We start from the raw sequence: 13958 nt of genomic DNA, 5'->3' as shown, positions 1-13958 counted from the left end.
CTTCAGAGTTGTTCCCCTCGGGCACCACTTCTTTCTGTGCTGTAGGTCTCTTCTGATGGTCCTGAAGAGTGCCCGGTTCTCTCTCTTTTCAGGATGGAGCTGCAGCAGGGCTTAAGCTTAAGTTGGGGTCGGACCGGCCCAGCATGGCTGGGCAGGGCAAGGGCTGTGCCACCCCCACCTGGGGCTGCGCTGATTGGGGCCGGTGCCAGAGACAGTGAGAGGCATGCCCTGCACCCCCCTTAAATACATGAATTCGCAGTGGCACTGATTGGCTTGGCCCTGGTCAGAGGTGGGTCTGACAAAGGCAAAGGGGGAGCTCTTCAGGTAGCTTCTTAAAAGGGCCATCTCCATAGCCCTTCCCCCATTACCAAAGACACAACCAAAAACTCCTCACAGAAAACCCAATACAAATCTATTCTGATCCTCAGTTTCCTTTGCCAATGTAGGTATCAGGTGAGTCCAGAAGGCCTGCTGTAGTGGCATTAAGTATCTTCTGTAGCAGCCGCATCAATGGCTTAACACGTTACATCACAGGGTTTTACCAAAAGTGTTTTTTCTAGCTGTGTCTTCAGAATACTTGTGATTTACCAACATGTCCTTGTCATGCAGGAGCCTCCATTTGTCCAACAGTTTTATCTGTTCAGAGCTTAGAATATAACTTGTTTTGTCTATATACACCTGTATTAGTCTATTAAATAGTATTTGACATGCAACTTTAAACATCCCATGTTTTAAAATGCTTCTGCTGCAGTATTTTGCTCTTCTGTTAAAGCTAGTGTGTTGTTTGTATAACTTAATAACCCATAGTCCTAAACTCTCTTGGATGGAATATATTTGGTGGCAATGGCTGTGCAAGATCTGTGCTTAGTGTGCAGAGCTACAAGGATTGGTGTAGGCTTTGTTTGCTAGTGCATGATTTTTGGTATTAACGGTTGTTTATTTAATTGTGCTCTCATCTTGTCTGAGAGGGAGATAGCACTATAGTTACAGAAATTCTTTCATTTTATGTGATAAGAATGAGTGCATTAATACCAAGATTAAATTAACTGCTGCTGTTTAAAAAAACCCAACTTTTTCCACCCCCCCCCTTTTTTTTTTTCTCTTCCTACGTTTTTGAGTTGTAACTTCAAGTGAGTCAGGGTATCAAATAGTAGTCTATGAGTACTATTTCAGGGACGTGTAAATAATTTACTTTGAATTAGATATGGATGATTGTGTGTATGCATGTGGAAACAGTTCCAAAAGCATGCAGCTTTATTACGAATGACTGCTGTAGCAACTTCTACCAGGGTATTTGACAGATGCTGAAGGTCTGTGCTCGTGTAATTTTTTTAAGTTTTTTAATTTAAGTTTAACTGTAGTGCACTCTGTGAAAATTAGAATTAAAATAGCACCTGGATATCCACTTTTTGAAACTTTTCTTTTGAAAAGTATCCAGCTTTGGAGTAATTTTGTTGTGTTGGGTTCTTTGCCAGTGTACATTTTACTTCTGCATGTGGCCATGGTTAAAGCAGATAGGCTTAGTAACTTAATGGCAAACAGTTGCTGTCATACCATCTGTGCAAGCCAAAAGGTGTAAGCAATATGATGTTGACCTAGAAATTGCTGTTCTAGTAAATTCTGGAGCGGGTTTGTGTGTTGTATGCTTTATTAAGAAGACTCTGACGGATTGCAGATGCCTTAATTCTAGTGCATCACTACCCTATATCAAGAACATTAAGGAAAGATACTGGAAACTGTATTCCACACAATTAGACACCATGCTTACATGATGATAAAATGAAGTTTGTGTAAATTGCAGTAAGGTGAATTTCTGTGGCTGTATAAAAACAAACTTTTTTTTTTCTGTTGCGCTTCTTTTATTTCTTTTTAATTATGAATGTCTTTGTTACCAGTCTGTAGAAGCTGCCTAGTGAAATATTTGGAGGAAAACAACACCTGTCCAACCTGCAGAATTGTTATACACCAGAGCCACCCGTTACAGTATATTGGGTAAGTATGAAAGCAAAAGTGCAACTGGCTTCACTCTAGACTCTTTCAGCCTCTTTAATACACCACAGCGTTTTCTTAAATTTTCTTACCTGGTCATCAGCATGTTAAACATTTAAAAGGAAGGGTGAAGGCGATTGAGGAGATACGAGATCAAACTTTGCTGTGAATTTGCAACTCTGAGTGAGTTTTAATGGGATTTAGTCATTCTTCATTTTGTATGCCTGTGTCATAAAAGTTACATAAATGAAACATTTGTAGAAATTATACTTTTACAAAATCCTCAGAATAATTAGTCTCAGTTGAACAGTGCTTTTCAGTATCTGCCAGAGAAATGAGAAAAATAATTGCCAGCTTTATTGCTAAGTTAATGTTTCAAAGGTCTGTTTAGTTCATAGGAACAGGTAAGAAGATGGCAGCAAAAATATTGGACCAGAGGCTGTAATCTGTAGAACAGAACAATCTTGTTCTTCTTTCTGTTTTGATCTGTGCACAGAGTGCTTTCACTTTCTGACCTAACATGAATGTGGTACTGTTCATTGGTTTCTGATATTTCACCCCTACGTGTTTTTCCCTTACATTGCTCCAGCCAATCCTGGTTCAGGAGACTGGAACTAGTTATGCCATCTTTGCATTGGAAGAGTAATAGTGCACACTGATAACATGTTATATGGTATGCTGATAATACTCTATATGAGTGTATCGTCTGAAGGGACAAGTACATGCTAGTAGACAAGAATGAATAAAGGACATTTAACACAGCATGTTTGTCTTATGTAAAGCTACACCAGTGCCTTGGTTTGGAAGCTTGTTTTCTGTGCCAAAAGGGTCCAGGAAACAGCATCAAATTGAGAACAGCTGTGAAAGAATTTGCTACTTGGTTTAGGTCATTGAATCCACTTCAGAGGAAGTATTTTGCCTGAACTAGTTATAAAAGACTGCCCCTTCAAGACTGAAGCAGCCTTTTCCCAGCCTATTTTTGGAAATTATTTTTTTTTTAATAAAGAATTGATGCTCAGGAGTTTCACAGTGCATCTTCGATTGTAGATTTGTACTCCTGTTCATCTGCCTCTGTCTGGAAAATAAGTAAACCAGTGTGTCTCTTACTTCACGTTTCTGAATGCTGTTAAATTCTCACCTCTGATCTAACAGCGATGGCTGATTTACTCATTTATGTTGAAATATTTTTGGAGATGTTCCTGCAATCCATATGTGACACTTGAATATCCTAACCTGGGCACATGGGCTTGCTACTGGTTGAAATATGAATGAATTTTAGAATTAAGAATATTTCGATTCTTCTTGTAGAGCTACGTAGAAGACTGTAAAGGTCGATTATAAATCTCTGATTTGTTGCCATTTCTGTGCTTGTTCACTCGCCTGCACTGCTGTGAAGTGCTCATGTCAGGGGATGAGAAGCCTGAGATTACTCTTGGAAGTCTCTTATCCTATTAAATACAGATTCAGGTTTTGGTATTGCAAGCCCTATTGGGGTAATGGCCTTGCAGCAGCTGAGACAAACATTTGAAATGTTTCTGATTTTATTTGTCAATTTAAATTTAATTTTAAATTTGTCAATTTGTCAGTCTAGTGTAATATTTTGTTTCAGACAGTAACTTATTTTGGACTGAAACAGAATTTTGTGTAGGTGAGCTCAGAATTACTTTAGAATCTTAGCTGGTCCTGCTGCCTTCCAGTGAGTTTATAACCTTTCTTTTATTTGAGCCACACTACCCATACAGGCTTCTGAGCTGCATAATGTTGCTCATAGTTAAAATGTTAGCCTGTAAGAACAAAGTAAAATTTTATTGTTGCAGACCTTTTCTGTGAGCTGTTTCCTTGCATTTTTGGAAAAGCCCATTAAAGATGACTAAGTAATCTAGAAATGTGAGAGATGAGTCTATAGGGGTAAGAAAGAGACTATCTTTGATTCTTTTTGTAATAAAAATAAGTTTACCTCAAAGTTGTCAAAGAATTTTGAGATTATTAGTGAGATACTTGCCTTCATGCAGTAGGTCGTGTTCTGTGGCACATCATGCTCCACATCTCCAAGACTGTTTTTCCTCAGACTTCCATTGGGTTTCTGTCTTAGCCTGTACTTTTTCATAACTTGTTTAATGTTACTGCCCTCTCATGTTTGATATAAATACTGATTCAAGAACTGAAATTCTTCTTAGGAAGATCTAGATATTTTACGTCAGTTTTTTAAGATAAATGTTTTGAATCAAGATGGTTGACTTAAACTTTTGATTTTGTTGTTGTTGTTTTTGCTAGTCATGACAGAACAATGCAAGATATAGTTTATAAACTTGTGCCAGGCCTCCAAGAAGGTAAGTTGTGGTATGACCTTTTTTAGAGGTTGTTTTTCACATACTGTGACACTTCAAAAAAAAAGTTCCAGTTGATGAAAATGCAGGGAGGTCCCTGTATGCCTTTAATTGCATCATTTCATTTAATTTAACTTCATACCTGTACTAGTAACAGTTGGGGGCATGTGGGAGGAAAGATGGGATATTTCTTTGAAAAGTGGTAGTATGTAAAGCAGAATAGTAGTTCGGATTTTGAATATGTGCACACTGTAACTCTCATTTGTTCTTGTTAAACAGCATACTTAAATCTGTTATGCCAGCTTTCTAGAATTCCTAGAGGTAGAATGTAAGCAGCTTTTAGTTTCAGTGACGTTTCTGCTGTTAAGTGAGTCCTTTCTTAGGAGGTAACTTTCAATTTGTGCTTTCATAATCCTCTTTGAGACAGAATCTGTTCAATTACAGTAGTACTTTACAGTAATTGCTCAGTAATTTTTTGTCTTAATGTATGTTACTACTTTCATTTAAATAGAGGATTTTAATCCAATTAAGCTGCAAAACCGCAACCTTCTAAAACATAAATAAGATTAAATAAATGATCTAAAATTATTTCTAGCACATTGAAAGTAAGAACTATAAGAAATAAACCATGGTTTGACTGAAATATTGTGGGAGGGATTCAAAATAAGGTATAGTATTTTTAAAACTATCTCATTCTAATAGAAATACTATAATAATAGCTATTCAGCTGACTTTTTAGTCTTCTGACTCTGAAAAATACAGACATGACTTGGTACAATGCCAAAGACAGAAGAGTAGTAAATACTGACAATACCACTACTTGTTGTCAAGCCTGTTTCACTTAAGAGGGAAGGGATTTGGAATAACTTCATAAATATTGCATTAGAACTTTATTACAGGGATTAATATTTACAATTTTAAACAGCGGAAATGAAAAAGCAAAGGGAATTTTATCACAAGCTGGGCATGGAAGTTCCAGGGGACATCAAAGGGGAGACATGTTCTACCAAACAGCACCTAGATGCCCATCGGAATGGTAACTGGTCATTTATTTGTTTTGTCTTGGTGGGTGATGGCTAGTAAGTTGATGTACAGGCTTGTTGGAGGTATGTGCCTCGTTGGTTTATTACAGTTACAGTTGTTCAGTAACACTGCACAATACAGTGAGAGTAGGATTCTTGCTTTGTTTCTTATTTGTGCACAAAATCTTCTTTTTCTGTAGTTGGGCATAGCATATTGCTCTATGTGAAGGAGGTCTCCATAGTAGTGCCTGTATGGAGATTCTCTGAAATTACCCAGCTCCTGAGCTGCTAGCAGTGGAACTGAAGGTTGTGCTCTGCTTGTATCCCTCTTTCATGCATGGAGTGTTGGCAGCTAGCGTTGCCTAAGCAGATAAGCACACTTTGGGAAAAGCAAAGTTTATTCTGTACTGCAGTCCTGACCTGTGCTGGTTTAATCATATTTGCATTATGAGCTGCTGCTCTTATCGCATGTATCTGGTTTCTTATCTAAGGTGAAACTAAAACAGATGAAAATTCCAACAAAGAAGCTTCTGAGGAAAAACAGGAAGAAGATAATGACTACCACCGAAGTGATGAACAGGTGAGCTCATTGGGTGTGTTTTACTTTTACATTGCATTTTATCTTTAGTGCTTTGGTAAGCTAACAGAAAAGAAATATAACTGTTTCAAGCTACCTTTTCTGTCCTCTGATACAAACAAGGTGCAGTGTTGCCTAATGCTTTTGTGTAAGCATAAGTTTCATGTTTGGGTTTTGGCCAGAATTTAGAACGTGTTAAAGACATTTGCATTAAGATTTGATAGTTCTGACTGTGAGTTTCCAAAGTATTTATTTTCTTTCAAAACAAATTCAGGTTACTTGGCTCCCCTTCTGAAGAAGTGTATCCCACTGTTACTGTGACACATTGAGCTGATTGTGTATCAATAATTATGAATAAAACCTTTTGCAGTTTTACTTACTTAGTGTTTATTTTGTTTTAAAACTCTACTACTACAACACTGTTTAGCCTATACCATAAAAATAGTATGAAAGCCAGAAAGTTCACCATGAAGTTTTAAACACAATGCATGTTTGAAAGTGAAATCTCCTTTAGGGATAAGCAAGCCATCCTTTTTAGTGTTTTACTGTTATGTGTGTCCAGAGTAAATTAAACTTGTATTCAATTTCTTTATAATTGTAGTGTAAGAAAACTTTAAAAGAGGTTGTGCCTAGTACTGGATCCTCATAGTGCACAAAGTAAATCATCACAAAGAGCTTAGTTTATGTAATTAGTAGCTGGATGAGAAAAGTGAGAACTGAGCCCTTTTGGATGGTTAATCTTTAGAATTTTAAAAATTTATTTTGTCTTTTGTATCCACTCTTTAAACTTCAGATTCTCTTACATGTGTTAAAATTCTGCTTTAATCTGGATATAGCAGTTGCTTTAAAAGCAAGAAGTTATGTTAGAAGCAGTAAAATAATTTGCAATGCTGTTCTTACTGTTTCTTACTCTGGCTTTTGACATAGGATCCTCTTGAGTTATTAGCAGCCTTTTTCCAACATTAAAAACTCTTTTTTGAACTTTTTTGTCTAGATCTGTTTTGGTTGGAGTAGTGTTTATCACTAAACAAGATGTTAGAATATGTTTTCTTCAATAGTACTACAGGCTTTTCAGTTTAAGGAACACTGGTACTGTAGTTTTTCACTTAATAAAAATGCATAGGGAACACATAATGAGGCCTGCAGAAAATTGTTGCAGCCAACTCTGACTCTTTGCTTTTTCCTGAAGGTAAGCATCTGCTTGGAATGCAATAGCAGCAAATTGCGTGGATTGAAACGAAAATGGATTCGCTGCTCAGCACAAGCCACAGTCCTGCATCTAAAGAAGTTCATTGCCAAAAAACTTAACCTTTCTTCTTTTAATGAGGTAATATTTTAATTTTTAAAATTATTTTGCAGATATAAAAACCTTACAAAAAGTGTGGGATTATTCCTTTGCAAAGGAATGTCTTCTAGTCTGATTTTATTTTCAGAAAACAGGAGCATATACCATTTCTTGAATTATGTGTTCCTTAGCCATTTTCTTGCCATTTCTTGGATCTATACAGGACTTGTCAGTTCATTTGCAGTGTGTATTTTCATGTCCATCTATAAATAGTTGAGCTGAAAGGCTGGTTATATGATTCCACAATTGTTGAAATGGACTCTGGCAAGGGACTTTGACAGCTTGTAGTCAGGTATACCCCACTCTTTCAGAGATTTCACACTCAGTGCAGGAGACAGGCAGTAACACTCACTTTACTGAAGCCCATTGTAAGAAAAAGCAGCACAAATCTTTTGTTTCTTTCTATGCTTTCAGTGAATCTCAACCTGGTTACTGTCTACAATGAGCAGAGTGTTATCAGGCACCGGCTTTTCTCTTCCTTTTCAGGGAATACTTGGAATCATGGGAAAACTTTATGGTGAAACGTACAGAAAGAAAGGCAGTTCTTTGCGTTTTTCCTAGTTCAGATTTGAAATCAACAGTGATGAACATATGAATGTAGCCTCAGTTTACCACTTTGCTGGGTCTTGGTCACAGTCTCTAGACATCTCAGTTGACTCAGCTTGACATCTCCCAACCCGACATTGTCACTCATTCACTAAATTTCATTAAGACTTTTCATGCAGATCAAATAATCTGTTTTCCTATCCAATTTGTCACCTGCCTACTCAAACTTTTCAATAACCAATTTGCATCTGTATCACTCTTTCTTCCTAGCTTCTGTATACTTCAAACCAACACTCTTGCCTTATGGTCGATCTATGTCTCCAAATTCTGCTAGTCTTCCTAAAACAAAACTGTATCTCCTGTCTTGTCCTCAGCTGGTTTGGCAGTGGTTGGCTCCTGACTGTAGCCAGCGGCAACACAGCTGCCATCACTGTTGAAAAGGGGATATTTTTAATGTGTGTGTGTTTAAGCCCATCCATTACAGTGTGCCAGTCTGTGATTTAACAACCTGCTTGGCTTTCACTGAAGGAACAACTAATGTTTATTCCTTTGCCATCCTCCCCTAGCTTCTTAAAGGGTACATAAACTGTGGTGTAATCAGTGTACCAGTACCTAGTAATAGGTTCATAGTAGAAGGATTTAAGCGTGTGGGCTCTTGGTTAATTGCTATAGACTATTGCAGGTTTGAGTTATTGCCAATTAGATAAGCCACGTATGTGGAGTACAATGCACTTTCACACCTTTCTGGGTTGTGTGGCAAAGCATTGTTAGCATAAGACAGCTTGGTGGAATTTAGTGTTTTCATGTGTGTTCCCTGTTTTAGTTCATGTTCTGCTGTTATATTTCAGCTGATTAATAGTCATATGATCCTCGTGTCTTTATGTTTATATCTTCATTGTTCCTAATATTGAGATCTTTCAACACTGAGATAGAAAAGTAAAAATAGCTATTGTGTATCTGCAAAAAAACCCTAAATATAGTATGTGAGGGAGGTGGTAGACAGGTTTTTAAGAAATGTATCCTTGTAGCAGAAAGCCACCTGGCTGGTGTTAGGTAAAAAAATTTCATAGTATGTCAAATAACAGAGCTGTCTTTGAGATCTGTGAATTCCGTCTCCTTGATAATTTTATTGGGCCTATTTAAAAGCATGTAAAGCTTTCAGAAAGGGGCATTAGATCTGCTTGGGAAGCTGAATCAAACACTGAAGTCTGGTTCATACAGTGTTTCCTGGGTAGGCACAGACATGATCTTTCAGCACTTTATGTTGAAAAAAGACACTCTCTTTCCTGGTACTATTTTTGTCTGCAGAGCAGCTGTAAGATGAACAGCCCCAGTGTCTTCAAGAGAAAAAAAATCTTGCCAGACATTTGTGGTATTATCTGAAATACGTTGTTTCATGTACTGTGTCCCAATGAACTAACTGTTGCCTTTGTTTTGTCAGCTGGACATATTATGCAATGAAGAGATTCTTGGCAAGGACCACACACTCAAGTTTGTAGTTGTTACTAGATGGAGATTTAAGGTATGACTCAGTGGTTCTAGGTAAATCATGAAGTAGCCAAATAAAATGTTTACAAAAAAGGCATCATTTGAAACTATGTCTCAGTAACTGCAAACTTGATATAAAGATTATTTAATAAGCATCTAATGCAGCAGCCTTAAACACCAAGTATTAATTTTATTTTCAAGAATAGGAAGGGGAATTAAGTATTAATCGCAAGGGGAAAGGGAAAACTGTATCAACTGTCAAATTGTTATCAAGTCTGGCAAAACAAGTGGAAGCCACAGGAAAGTGTTATTTTAACTATTTCAGGTAAAACTGGTTTTAATCCACATAGGTAGGGAAATTGTGATGCAGGAAAGACAGAAATTTTCAACACAGTTCTCTTCTGTAGCTAAGAAGGCTGTTTTACTTCTAAAGGAGAGGCAGTAATTGCAGTGCTTGTCTGCCTTAGTTAAGGAGACTTCTAGCAGCATTTAGTACGTATAAACAAGGCTTGTTAAAAACACTTGAGTACATCTTTGACTTCCTTATTGTGGTTTCTTTAAAAATCTTCATTGAGACTGAACAGTGAACAGTGGGGCATTCTTTCTGAGTATTAATTACCCCATTAATAATGGCAACTCAAGTAAAAATTAATTGCAGAATTGAACACCTGCAGAGTCAGTGTATGTGTATTTGGGGATATTTGAACTGGGGACTTAGTGCTCATAATGGACAAGCAATGGAATTTGAGCTCACAGTGTCCACTGAGGTAGAACCACTTGATGGCTTTGGGTGTCTATCTTAAAGAGGTGCAGGTGAGAGCAGGGAGGTTTTTTTCCTGTCTTTGCGTAGAAAAGTAATTGATATGCTAAGAGCCACAGGATAAAAGTCAGTAGTCAGTCTTTGAAATGCAGAGATGTCATGAGTGGAATCCTACTGGAATCTCTTTTATGTGATGTTCCTGAATGACCTGGAGGGGGATTTGAGTAGTGCAGTAACAGTACACAGACAATGGTGTGGTTATTTAGGATAGCAAAGACAGAATGATGACAAGGATTGAAGAAAGCCTTTGCAGTTCTGAATGACAGGAGATCAGTGAGTACCTTAAGTTCAATGTAGGTAAATATAAAAGGGTACAAGGCAAATGTTAGGGATTTTTGTGGTGAGGTGGGTGGAAGAACCAAATGAGCTTCAAATTTATGTGCATCTGTACAAGTTGACTATTCACTTTTGTGATGGAAATTATGTAGTTTTGAGTCACATGGAAAAGGGAACTGTAAACTGCCTCCTCAACAGAAAGAAGTGTGTGGGATGTAAAATGAAACTGGGGAGGTGGGAGGTCCAGAACAGACAAGAGGAAGCAGTTCTTTACATGAGACACAGAGCTCCTTGGTGCAGGATGCTGTGGATTTTAGAAGTTTCCCTGTTCATAAAAAAGCAATGGATACATTAACAGAAAAGAATCAAGGGAGAGCTGTTAAATAGGAAGTACCACATCCTCCTATGCTGCTTTCTAAACATGTACATTTCTCCCTTACTGGGAATGGGTATTTCAAGTTGAACAGACCTGGTAGAACTGATCTTAAGGTGATCTGTACTTGAGACAAAAGGGAAAGGAGTCTTTGTCGTGTTTGAGCTCCAGAGATGAAATTGCATCTTGTCTTTGGCTTGGTGAAATTTTGACAGATCTCGTAGCTACCCTGGTAGTTAATTTAAGCTTTAGTTTATGAAACAAAAGTTTTGAAAACTGAACAGATTAGTTCATGATTTTGTTTCTTATCTTACCTGGTATTTCTTTCTTGCAGAAAGCACCTCTACTGCTACATTACAGACCCAAAATGGACTTACTGTAAGAGAACTGTATTGTCCTTCTGGACAGAGATTTTGCAGAGACTATCTGGCACCTTCTTAGTGCATCACTAATCACATGACACAAACCAGCTGAATAATTTTGGAAGACTGTAGTGCTTTCATAGCAGACTGTTCTTCTGAATACTTCTTCTAAGGATGTGTTATCTAGATTTCTGAACAGAAGATATTTATACTTTTTTTGTATGGAAGAAAGAAGTCTCAACAAGACACTACCAGCACTAAGTTTACAGATACTGAAAACACTTCACAGTTCCATGTAGCTCAGCCTAATTTATCTCTTACAGTTACACAGAAATAAGTTAGAATGTTGTGGGGTGATTTAAAAATGTTGCTTTTGACACCAAGTTGCATTTAGTTACTTTTCACATTCTGAATCTTTAAAAATTATATTTTTGCAAAGTGTTACTGTCTTATATAGTATGCCTGATTGCATTGGCTTTATTCAAGTTGTTCTGTAGAGCATTGAACATACCTGATGATACAGTGACTGGTGATAATTTATTATGCTGCATTGAAAATGTCTGAAAACTCGGGAAACCAATAAGTTTGTCATTTTTGCCCAGTTATTGCTCTCCCTCACTTTGTGTTTTAGTAAAGTTCTGATACTCCCTTTTGCATGTTGATTTAGTAAGATTAATAGAAATAATTTCAGTTAATTTTAATCTGCCCGGATACTTTGCTGTGGCATAAATTGCACCACATAATGACAAATATTCAAAAGTGCTAGATTTGTGAGCTTTAAAAAACAAAACAAAACATTTCTTATGTGGTTGTGGCTTGCAGAAATCAGTTTTTAATTTAGAGGCAGTTTGCTCTCACTAGCTATTGAAACACTGGCTCTTGGGCAACTTTGGGTGATACTGCACAGTTCTCACTTCACCGATTAAAAACTCCTCAGACCATTATGAGCAGCTTTATATTTCCTTTACCTGTTTTCTAGCGCAATTCCTAGTTGTCTTGGAGGGAGGAGATGGGCATCAGACAAGATTATTTTAGCACCTTCTGGCCTTAACTGATAATTTTGCTTGCATCAGCCTTAATGGATGCAAGGTAATAGACATGCATGTATATATGTGTGCATACATCTATACATACATATAACTATATATGTTATAGAATGCACCCTCTATAGCACTTAGGAGAGTTCACTGCACTGTTTGTAAGGCTTTTTGAAATAGTTGGCTTCTTAAAAACAGTACTTGAAAGTGATTTCTGCAAGCTATAGTATGTAGTATAGCATATATAGTGTAATTGTGAGAGTATTTGGCGCAGGTGTCAACTCACTGACAACAGGCTAAGCTATATTATTGGCAGCTGGAAATAGTTAACCTTCTAATTTTTGGAAGAGTTTTGCAATCAGCTGAAAATGTCTAGTTGCTGTTCCTGTTAATAAACCCTGTTATTTTTTGATAGATTGTCTTTGGATAAGAAAACAAGTTTGCCTCTAACTGCCGTGCTTCCCCTAGCTGTGCTCCTTCCCCTCATCTGCTAGAAAGTATTACTTGTTAACAGGAAGCTGATACTGCAAGAGGTTTGTCCAAGCATTTTAAAACCTCTTCCTCTTCTTGAGTTTTTAAAGCACCAGATTCCTCAGCATGTGTCCTGTAATTTCCTTCTTTGGAGTCTTCAGGCCTCCTTTCTCAGCTCTGCTGCTGCAGAAGGGATGCTCCAGCTTTTGTTTACCTTTGGAAACAGGGTTCCTTATTTTTTATTAAGGGAAACAAATCAAAAAGTATGCAAGCAGAGAATGAAAGGGAGCGTACTGAATTGTGGATATGGAAAGGAGAGCCACACAAAGGCCAAAAAGTGCTGCTGTCCTTGCAGATGAGGGTGTAGGATAGCTGCGTTTGAATGTTTGGGTTAGGTAGAACTACATACAAGCTAAGTTGCTGGGTTTGTGTCTATGTGTGCATGCATATGAGCAATGGAATCAAACTTGTCTCTGGTTTTATCTTGCTGTTTGTGGACTCATATATATGTATTTTAGCTTTTTTTCCTGTTTAACATTACTTGAACTGGCAGAAGAGAACAAAGGAGACCACGAGTGTACTGTTTTTTATAATCTATTCATGAAACAGTGAACGCAGGTGGTATGGATGTGTATGCAGACTGACATTCTGGGTTTTTCTGGAGCTGTTTATGTGGTTGTTACTGTCCTAGTGTAAATAAGGGGCTGGCTTTAGCCAGTGAGGCACTGAGAGTATGATCAGGGCTTTAAGTGTCCACCCTCTGTGCACCCTCAGTATACAGACACTGGCTGTACCTGATGTAGACATAAAATTAAAGCATTCTGATTAACCACCTTAATCAGGAGATATATATATATATATACACACACACTTAAAAGCAAATATATATATATTTTTGAGATCTGTCTACCTCAGAATGTGTACTGCAGAAACATTTTGTACGACTAGATACTGATGCAGTGCAGTTAAACTACATTGGAATTTTAGCACTTTCTGTGTACTTGTACAACTGAGAAATTAGTTATGAACATGCAAATTCAGAAGCCTTTCAAATCTGTCTCTTGCTGTAACAATCTACAGTACAGAACATAAAAGTTTATAACCATCTTTAGAATCACTTGAATTTGTTATGGTGCTATCAATATGTCGAAAACTGTGTATACCTATATGGATACATAAATTCAAGCCAGTATTAATACCTACAGCTGTTTTGGGTTTTTTTTGCCTCGTAATTGTGTGTAACTACTCTTGCAATGTGTTTAATCTGATAAAACCTCACCAGTAAAAAGAAAAAGGAAAAAAAAATTGCAAAATCACACTGTTAC

General features: G+C 37.3%; 1 protein-coding gene across 1 annotated transcript in view; it reads left to right on the top strand.

Moving 5' to 3' along the window:
* PCGF3 (polycomb group ring finger 3) overlaps positions 1–11603 on the top strand; it is a 13939-nt gene extending 2336 nt beyond the window's left edge. Inside the window, exons 2-8 of the mRNA XM_010179958.1 lie at positions 1896–1992; positions 4264–4319; positions 5242–5352; positions 5830–5918; positions 7105–7242; positions 9248–9328; positions 11098–11603. Of these exons, the coding sequence (XP_010178260.1) occupies positions 1896–1992; positions 4264–4319; positions 5242–5352; positions 5830–5918; positions 7105–7242; positions 9248–9328; positions 11098–11145 (620 nt within the window). The 3' untranslated portion in view covers positions 11146–11603. The remainder of the gene's footprint in view (positions 1–1895; positions 1993–4263; positions 4320–5241; positions 5353–5829; positions 5919–7104; positions 7243–9247; positions 9329–11097) is intronic.
* Positions 11604–13958: the final 2355 nt, after the last annotated feature.

Source organism: Mesitornis unicolor, unplaced genomic scaffold (genome assembly GCF_000695765.1).
Source record: "Mesitornis unicolor isolate BGI_N332 unplaced genomic scaffold, ASM69576v1 scaffold9462, whole genome shotgun sequence".
Classification (NCBI taxonomy): Eukaryota; Metazoa; Chordata; class Aves; order Mesitornithiformes; family Mesitornithidae; genus Mesitornis; species Mesitornis unicolor.
Note: the sequence above shows the minus strand (reverse complement) of the source record. Positions and strands in the feature narration are given on the sequence as shown.